General features: G+C 52.1%; 1 protein-coding gene across 1 annotated transcript; it reads right to left on the minus strand.

Annotated features, from left to right (window-relative positions):
- Positions 1-882: 882 nt before the first annotated feature.
- LOC102986555 (isovaleryl-CoA dehydrogenase, mitochondrial) lies at positions 883-8,776 on the minus strand. Its single transcript, XM_055082602.1, has 7 exons — positions 8,566-8,776; positions 6,813-6,902; positions 6,524-6,575; positions 4,293-4,462; positions 3,260-3,353; positions 2,920-3,056; positions 883-1,212 (listed from the first exon to the last, which is right to left on the minus strand). The coding sequence occupies exons 1-7, from the start codon at positions 8,716-8,718 to the stop codon at positions 1,081-1,083; spliced, it is 828 nt and encodes a 275-aa protein (XP_054938577.1). The 5' UTR covers positions 8,719-8,776; the 3' UTR covers positions 883-1,080.
- Positions 8,777-9,874: the final 1,098 nt, after the last annotated feature.

Here is a 9,874-nt window from a genome sequence, read left to right on the forward strand (position 1 = left end):
CTCATCCTGCCCCCAACACACACACCATCCCCAAGACCAGACACACAGGCCCAATCCTTAGATCCTCCCCTTCTCTTCTTGAGCTGCCTTGGATGGGAAAGAAGAAAAGCTAGTTTGGTCTAGAAGTCATCCAACCTCTCCCGATTTTTCTTTTTAACACACTTGTGCCCATAAAGGAACCAGAGAATTGCTCTTTTCCCCAGGTTGAGTCTGCTCTGGTTAATACTACCCTCCCTGCTCCCCCCTGGGTGGTCCATGGAAGAGCCTGTCCAGGAGATGGGCCATTCGGTGCTGGTGACAGAAACTGCTGAACACCTCCCCACCCCGGAAGCAAGGACACTGGATGGCCTGGGGAGGTGTGGGCAGGAAGCTGAGTGCAAAGAGTTGACACCACTGACCTGTCTTTAATGCTAGTGGAGATTTTTCCTTGCCGACAAAGAAGGCTCTGCACTGATCGTCCCTCCCTACATGCTCCTTATAACTAAAGCACACTTTTCTCAGGTGGCGGATCATGGGGGAGAGGGATGGTTTATGGCTGAGGCACAGAACCATCCTAACTGGTGATCAAATCTGTGCCCTCCGTCTCATCAGTGCACGACAGGGGTGCTGGCTCTCATGATGTGGCACACTTTCACTTACACTTCAGGGGAGAAATACTTATAAGCTGAACTGCCGTCCCTTCACCGAGTCCAGCTTCCATCAGTTTATTTAGATGTTTTTTTAGCATTGTTAATGAATACCTCACACAGGCTGTACAGGCAAATGTACATATAAGGAAGTCTGAAGGACGTGAGTGGGTAAGGGCAGATCTTACCTTTCTACTCCAGATACTAGAATACCAGCCCCAGGCACAGTGTGTGGTCCACATAGGAAACACCACCCTTCCCTGAAGCCACAGTAGGGCATACAGCTGCAGGAGCTCTGGCCGGGAAGGACAGCTGTCCAGACTGAGACCAACACCTATGGGGCCAGTGGGCAAGGGCACAGTGGCAGGCCCACTGTCTGGCCATATACCGTTGGTGAGCTAACAATGGTGAGGCTGTCCAAGCCAGAGATGGGCTTTCTCAGCGTGTGATGGGGTCAGGACAGGGGCTCCCTCATTCTCAGAGACTCACCAGGAACCTCGCAGTCCTCAAAGATTAGCTCACAGGTGTTAGAGCCCCTCATCCCCAGCTTGTCCAGCTTCTTGGAGGTGCTGAAGCCTGGCATACCCTTTATGGGAATAAAAGGTGGCCCTGATTACAGAGCAGTCCGCAAGGGGGCCAAGAAAAGGGAAACCCCTGGGAAGTAACCATCTTTCCATCAAGTCCCTGTATTTGCCTGATACACCAGCGTCTACTCACCAGGCCCCCACTCTGTATGCGACCACCCCATTTCTGGAGGCCCTGCCCCTAACACTCCACCCCAGCCTCCCCTGCTGCTGGCTGCATTCTCCCCAGTTCTTGCGAGACCAGTTCTTTCCCAGTGAAATGCCAGATCCCTGGGGCCCTTCTGACCCTTCCTGGCTTTGGTTTCTTTCCTTGGGGGAAGTCACTTCTTTTTTTTTTTTAAGATTTTTTAAAAAATTCATTTATTTTTATTGGCTGTGTTGGGTCTTTGTTGCTGTGCACAGGCGTTCTCTAGTTGCGGCGAGGGGGGCTACTCTTCGTTGCGGTGCGTGGGCTTCTCATTGCTGTGGCTTCTCTTGTTGCAGAGCATGGGCTCTAGGAGCATGGGCTTCAGTAGTTGCAGCACGCGGGCTCAGCAGTTGTGGCTCGCGGGCTCTAGAGCGCAGTCTCAATAGCTCTGGCACACGGGCTTAGTTGCTCCGCAGCATGTGGAATCTTCCCGGACCAGGGCTCGAACCCATGTCCCCTGCGTCGGCAGGTGGATTCTCAACCACTGTGCCACCAGGGAAGCCCCGGGAAATCACTTCTAAGACACTTTCCCCAGCCCACTCAATTCCTTTGCCCCCTTGTTCCTCTGCCACCTGTACCTAATGGAGTCCCACCCAGGGTTCAACTCAACCACCTGTGTGCTCTGACCTGGACTAATCAGATGCAGAACGCGTTGGCATATGCCCATCAGAGCACTGCCAGGTGTTGCTTCCCTCTCCTCTAGGGGACCAGAGCAGCGTGACTCAACCTGGAGAGTTCCCATCTCAGCCACGCCCTTTGGGCTACTCACTTTTCTTGTCCTCCAGTCCCATTCCGAAACACTCTCCCCCCTCCCTATGGAGGGTACTGAAAATCTTTAAAACACTCATTCATGAAACTCTCTACCAACTCCCCTGCCCCCATGGTCCCCCCACCCTCCCAGGGGCCCTGGCCTCCTACTTCATGACCATTAGGCAGATGGTTCCTCCACCATCACCATCCCCCACCCGTGCCTCCTCTCCCTCAACTCACCATTGTGCTTTGCTCACTCTCTCTCACGCATCTCACTTTCTCCCTCACCTATTTTCTTTTCTCTTTACCAAAAAATTTGCTCAGTTCTCTCCCATTCCTAAAAGCAAACTTTTCATTCTAACTCCTGCTGTCTCCCTTGTGCTTTTACTGACAAGACTGGGAAGGTGCAGTCTCCGGTCTCCACCTGCATCCTCACTCATACCTTGGGCTCCCGTGGCTGCTCTCTCCAAGTCCACCAGTGACACCCTGATTGTCAAAGCTGGTGGCCTCCCTTCAGTCCTCATTTTCCTGGACCTCTGGACAGCCTGGCTCTGTGGATGGCTCCACCGTCCTCAGACTTGACCCTTCCTCCCTGAATTCCACTTTTTGGCCACCCTCCTTTCAGTCTCCATTCCCGCCTCAGCCCCATCCCAGGAGGGAGCCTTGGCAGAGCACACAACCCTGATGGTCTTTGCGATCACTTGAAGGAGGTCATCTCTGGTGCCACTTTCAGGAGATAAAAGCCTCCCGCCATACACTCCCCTACACTCACCTTCTCCACAATGAAGGCTGTGATGCCCCGAGAAGCTGGCACAGCAGCCAGATCTGTCTTGGCATAGACAATAAGGACATCAGCATCAGGGCCATTGGTGATCCAGAATTTGTTGCCATTCAGGACATAGTGATCTCCTAAGGACAGGAAGTTGGCTACTTGCATAAGCTGTATGGGCCTGTCTCAACCAGTCAGTTCTCCAGACCTTCTGTTGAGCAAAAAGCTGTCCAGCTGGCAAGTGCTTCTAGAAACCCAGCAGAGGCCTCCTCCAATCACTGCTCCCTCACCCCGAAGGTCTGTCCCTCTCCCATGTCAGCTCTCACATCAAGGGGATCCTCACCTTTCTTTTCTGCTTTCAGCTTCATGGAGACAACATCGGAGCCAGCATTTGTCTCACTCATGGCCAGGGCTCCGATGTATTCACCGCTGATCAGCTGCAAGGAAAACCCCAAAGGGCCTTGTTATGACTTCAGAAATACCCTACAGGGGCTCACTGATACCATGTCTTGCCTGGTCACATGACATCCCTTCCAACTTCTCTCAGATCCGGGCATAGGTAAGGTCCTAGAAGAGAAGCCCCATACCCACAAGCCTGAAGCTTTCTCTTCTATTCCCATTCCCTTTGCAAGGGAAGCTAGTCCTAGGCTTTCATTTCTTAAAATGCTCAGTACATGTTGTCGAGTGACTGACTCAGGTGTTCTGGCCCTATTTTTAATTTATTTTTTGGCTGTGCCATGCGGCTTGCGAGTCCCCGACCAGGGATCGAACCCACGGCCCCTGCATTGGAAGCATGGAGTCTTAACCACTGGAGCACCAGGGAAGTTCCTATTTTTAATTTTTTTGATTGAAGTATTTTTTTTTTTTTAGTGTCATATTTTAGTTTTTTATTTTCTTAATTTATTTTTGGCTGCATTGGACCTTCATTGCTGCGCGGGATTTCTCTAGTTGCGGAGAACGGGGGCTACTCTTCGTTGCAGTGTGCGGGCTTCTCATTGCAGTGGCTTCTCTTGTTGTGGAGCACGGGCTCTAGGCACGCGGGCTTCAGTAGTTGTGGCTCGCGGGCTCTAAAGCGCAGGCTCAGTAGTTGTGGCACACGGGCTTAGTTGCTCCACGGCACATGGGAGCTTCTCGGACCAGGGCTCGAACCCGTGTCCCCTGCATTGGCAGGCGTATTCTTAACCACTGCACCACCAGGGAAGCCCTGACTGAAGTATTTTAAAACAAATCCCTGACCCCTTCCTAGCCCTATCAGTTTCAGGGCAGCAGCATGCTACAGAAAGCAAGGCTGACCAGCCCTCCCCAGTGGGGGAGAAGCCTCATGGCTGGTGGTTGCACCATGTGATCAGCGTGTTTCTCCATCCCCATTTCCTCACCTTGGGGAGGTACTTCTCCTTCTGGGCCTCGTTTCCATTGCGAACAATTTGGTTGAGGCAGAGGTTGGAGTGGGCACCGTAACTGAGACCCACTGCTCCAGAGACTCGGGATATCTCCTCCATCACCAGCACGTGTTCCAGGTAGCCCAGGCCAGAGCCGCCATACTGAACTAGGGGTCGGGGTGGGGGACGCAGGGGAGTGGAAAAGGCAGCCCAGTTAAATGAGGACACTGAGAGGAATCTTACATTTATTTGCAGTAGAGGAACACTCTTATAGCACCTATTCCAAGTTCCCTCTAGCAAGGTCAACAGGCGGATGCTGTGGACCCTGCCTGCAAGCTCACAGAATTGGTTTTGCCTGCTGCTGCCTCTGGTCAGCTGAGGCATGGTTCAGAAAACAGTCATTGCAACTCCTGCTTTATCCCAAACATTTAAAAAAATATATTTTCTTTATTTATTTGGCCACGCCATGCAGCTTTTGGGATCTTAGCTCCCCAGCCAGGGATTGAACCCAGGCCCTCGGCAGTGAAAGCGCAGAGTCCTAACCACTGGACCGCCAGGGAATTCCCTATCCCAGACAGACCTCTTTAATGAAGACAAGAAGACCTGAGCACCCACTGTTCGAAAAGCTACAGAAGTGCCGACGCTGATGAACAAATGAAGCAAGAGGACCTGGGGCTTATCAGAGAAACACAAAGAGGGAAGGTCAAAGCACTAATATGAGATACAAAGCGGAGGATGTGCATGCAGAAGCTCTGAGGAAGATGAGAGCTTCATAGCGTAGGTTTGGACCTAAAGAAGCAGGACTGGTAATGGAACAGGAGAGCTGCAGCCTGAGAGGAAGTCTGGAGAGGGCAGAAGAGATGCTGTGAGGGAATTTCAGAACTCCTCATAAAAAATGTGGTTTTTTTTCCTCGGCATCAGATCCAAAATCAAAGAGGCTGGGTTACCTGGTGCCAGCCTCCCCTTCCTCTGCCCTGCTGTCTGGGTAAACCCTGGCAAGGCCCTCTGTGTATGTTCACTCTGACCAAGAAGTCAGGCTGGTCCTTGGCTCTAGGGAAGGGTTAGCCCAACCCGCACGACTCCAGCAAGGAAAGCCCACGGGCAGGTAACGTTAGAAACTGCTACCAGGACACCATGTGGAAACCAGAACTCATATCTGGCTTTCTTTTCAAGGTTCTCCCTGGATAGGGTTTTCATCTGATTCTTAACTGCCTCTTTCTTCCATTAACTAGCATCTGATTCAGAAGAATATTCTTTATGGGGGCTCATAAACCCACAAGACACAGTGGGAGAAAGAGTCTTGTTTGAGAGTTCCCGGCAACCTTTCCCCTACTATTGTATGTTAAGATAGTCTAAATTAATTTTTAAGTGGTTACATCATTACTCATGATGTAACTTTGTACGATCAGCTTAAATCCCAGGAACTGTCTCCAAGTAGTGAGGGGAGGATGTAAGGAGAGAATACTGTGGTCCACCGCTACTCTAATGCCCAGTGAACACAGGCCAAAGCAGGGTGGGCTGTCCAGGCTTTGGCTGGCGAGGCCATAGGCTCCCCTCTTTACAAGACACCACAAGCCAGGCCTGGCCTTTGCTCTAGAGGCCAACATCTGAAACAAAGCCCACCAGCTCCCTGCCCTCTCCCCCTGGAAACAAGTAGTAAGACCCACAGGGGACTCTGGACAGGCCCAGGGACAGCCTGTTAAATACATTATCTGGCCACCTCACTGTGGAGGCTCAGACAGGCATCCCTCTCCCCTATACCTCCGTCTGCTTCCAAATGAGCTCTAGGGCCAAGCTGTGGGCAGAGAACACAGGCACCCCCACAGGAACACACTGTCCTGAGTGGTACTGCCTCGATGCTACTGGTAGGGCAGAGCTTAGGGATTATGCGAGGCAGTAAGACTGAGGTACTAAGACCACTGCTTGACCTGGAGTTTTCTAAACTCCCCAGATCACCTGGGGGAACTTGTTAAGCATGCAGAGTTCAAGAGTCTGGGTGACCCAAGTTAACCACACTGACCTAAATCCTTTTCCTTGTTAACATCACTGCCTAAAGAAACAGAAGAGTTTACTCTTCTCTGGGTTGACAGGGCGCTTTTTCAGCTCCAAGTGGGAAGAGACTCTGGTTTCTCCGAGTATGATCTTTCTTCTCCTTTCCTGCTTCTTTTGGGAATGGTTTTAAAGGGCATGCAAGAAAAGTTCTCTGTAGGGAAAGAAACCATACTCACCAGGGGCTGTGACACCCAAGACTCCCAGGTTCCCCAGCTGCTTCCAAAACTCCTGCCAACAGAATAGAGTGAGTGTAGTGGGTTGTGAGAAAGCAGCCAGTCACAGGGGCCTGGCATATCTGGAACAATAAGACCCAAGGGCTTCACAGAAAGGGGCTGCATTCTTAGGGAGCTTTCATTTACCAGAAGACTATGAGAGCTCTGCCAGGCAGCAGTGCAATTCCCAGACCATCCCAGCCCAGCTCCCAGTCTGCCCCCTGACTCCCTCGGAGTGGGCCCCACTACTCACTCGCAGGTTCTTGAACTCATTACTCCGATCAATCTCCTGGGCATGGGGTGCTAGATGCTCCTGAAGGAATTTCGCCATGGTCTGACGAAGCTAGAGGGAGAGAGGTGGACAGATGCTGCTGAAACGGTACATAATTACCCCTGAGGACAGCATCTCCACTACTGAGGACACCTTCAGGGAAACGGGACACAAGTAACCTCACCAAAGAGCATCAAACTGAAACTTAGAGGCCCCACCAGTTTATGCTTCCTCAGAGATGATCTTCCCCTCTCTTTCTGAAGATTATTTCTTTTTATTTATTTATTTATTTGGCTGCACCGCGTCTTTAGTTGCGGCATACGGGATTTTTTAGTTGTAGCCTGTGTGATCTAGTTCCCTGACCAGGGACCGAACCCGGGTCCCCTGCATTGGGAGCGCAGAGTCTTAACCACTGGACCACCAGGGAAGTCCCTGAAGATTATTTCTTAAATGTCACTCCCCTACATAAATCATTCCATGGCTTTCCATTGTCCTTAAAAGATAAACTCCTGGGCTTCCCTGGTGGCGCAGTGGTTGAGGGTCCACCTGCCGATGCAGGGGGCACGGCTTCGTGCCCCGGTCCGGGAGGATCTCACATGCCGCGGAGCGGCTGGGCCCGTGAGCCGTGGCCGCTGAGCCTGCGCGTCCGGAGCCTGTGCTCCGCAACACGAGAGGCCACAGCAGCGAGAGGCCCGCGTACCGCAAAAAAAAAAAAAGACAAACTCCTTATATATGTATATGTATAACTGAATCACTTTGCTGTACACCTGAAACTAACACATTGTAAATTAACTATGCTGCTTTTTTTTTTTAACCATTAAAAAAAATTAAGACAAACTCCTTACCCAGGACTGGAAGGCCCCGTGTGAGGTGACCCCTGCAGCCTATCCAGCCTTCCCCAGTACCTTTCTCATCCCCCACTCACTGTGCTCCAGCCACGCCCCCTTCAGTTCTTGGCACGTGTCAGGCTCCTTTTTGTCCCTGAGCCTTTGGGTAAAAGGGATTATTCAAAAGAGATTAGAAACTCCTTTTGGCAGGAAAGTTTGAGAACTAAGATTGAACACTTTCTGCCTGAGGTGATTCAAAGTTCTGTCTGCTGACTGTAAATGCAAGTGGACTTCGGGGTTCTGGGCAAGCTCAGGCACTTGCTTAGAGCCACAGGAGAATCACATTCCCCGGGAACCCCAAGCCAGTGTCCAAGTGAACAGTCTCCTTCCTCCAGGAATGGCTCTGGTTCAGCCCCATTTGTAACAACATCTTTCAAGTTTTTTTTCAACTTTGTGGTTTGACCCGATAGGTTGAAGAATTATAGCACGAACTACACTGTGAATTTCAACTCCACCCCAAGGTGTGTATTTGAAAAAGATTCCGTGGTGATGATTAACCAGGTTTGAGAACCACAGCCGTAGACAGTATTGAGGTGTAAGAAGACTTCAGACAGATTGAGGGCCCTTTTGCCACACGCGGGTAGTCCTGCCAATCCTCCACCAAAACACCCTCCGCCCCACCATCCCCGGTCTCCCAGGAGCGTTCCTATCCTCGACTCCTCGTCTAACTCCGGCAACCGGGCCTTGCTGCCGCCACAAAGGGGAGACTGGGGCCCGCGGCCGCCCCCGCGCTGGCGCTCCTAAAGCCCCCGGATCACACGCCGCGGCTGGGTGGGCGCTGGGTAGAAAAGCGCCAGGAAGACCACCGAGCACGGAAAAGGGGCCGGGAGGGGGGTCAGGCTCCCTACCTGCTTCTGCTCCTCGCTTAGCCCATTGATCGCATCGTCCACGGGCAACAGCGAGTTGGCCCGCTGGGTAATCAGACCGGCGAGCGGCTGCAGTGGCGGCCGCGGCCTCCAGCTCGCCACGCGCCGACCCAGTAGCCAAGCTACAGTCGCCATCTCGGCCTTGTCCTGGGAGCCTGAGCCCCAGCAGCTGTGAGCGAGTCCTGCGGCGCTCCACCAATCCCCGGCTTCGCTTCCGCTACCCAATCGGCGAGGGGGTGGGTCTCCAGCAGCCAATCACCCACCACTGTCCGGGGAAGGCCGCGCTTCCCCCGGCCACTGAACCAGCCAATCAGCGGTGACCGCCTGCGCACCGACGCCCCGCGAGGTTGGTGTGCTTGCTGGGGGAGCTGGACCTGCAGGCGTCACGTCAAGGTTGGGTCTTTTTTTTTTTTTTTTTTTTTTTTTTTAAATAAATTTATTTATTTATTTTTGGCTGTGTTGGGTCTTCGTTTCTGTGCGAGGGCTTTCTCTAGTTGCGGCAAGCGGGGGCTACTCTTCATCGCGGTGCGCGGGCCTCTCACTGTCGCGGCCTCTCGTTGCGGAGCACAAGCCCCAGACGCGCAGGCTCAGTAGTTGTGGCTCACGGGCCTAGTTGCTCCGCGGCATGTGGGATCCTCCCAGACCAGGGCTCGAACCCGTGTCCCCTGCATTGGCAGGCAGATTCTCAACCACTGCGCCCCCAGGAAGCCCCCTGGGTTGGGTCTTTTTAAAGTGGACGAGTAGGAAGAGTGTCTTCTTTTTTGAGTTTAGGATAAGTATTCCCCCTGCGTTGAAAATAGCAGTCCCTAACTTCAGACATCTGTGGGAAAGCAAGTGTTAAAATAGCAAACGGAAAAGCCCCGAATGACCCTTGCTTGGCAATACATTGTTAAAGCAAATCTGGGAAAAGACCGCTCGCTCTAGGGTGCACGTTGGTTATAACTCAGTGAATTTGCTTTATTATGTAACAAGGTTTGTTGACTTTGAGTTTTATGGGAAGGGGGTTGTTAAGGAGTTGCTGTCTTCCAAATTATTTAATGTACCTAAGAACAAGAGTCAGGACTTACTTTTAACAGGGGTGGGGTGATGGTGGATCGAACTCAGCTGCTCCCTGCTGGAAAGACAAGTGTTGGCTGGAAAGGACAGGTTGCTGTATTCAGAAGGCAACCTGGGGGGAAGGCAGAGTCGCGTCAAAGAACCAACTCTGAAGAGTCGGCTCCACCATGAAAGTTTTTAAAGGGAGAAAGGGGGGAAGCCATTTGCAGTTTATCATTTGGGGAGGGGGGATCAG

Source organism: Physeter macrocephalus, unplaced genomic scaffold (genome assembly GCF_002837175.3).
Source record: "Physeter macrocephalus isolate SW-GA unplaced genomic scaffold, ASM283717v5 random_190, whole genome shotgun sequence".
NCBI lineage: Eukaryota > Metazoa > Chordata > Mammalia > Artiodactyla > Physeteridae > Physeter > Physeter macrocephalus.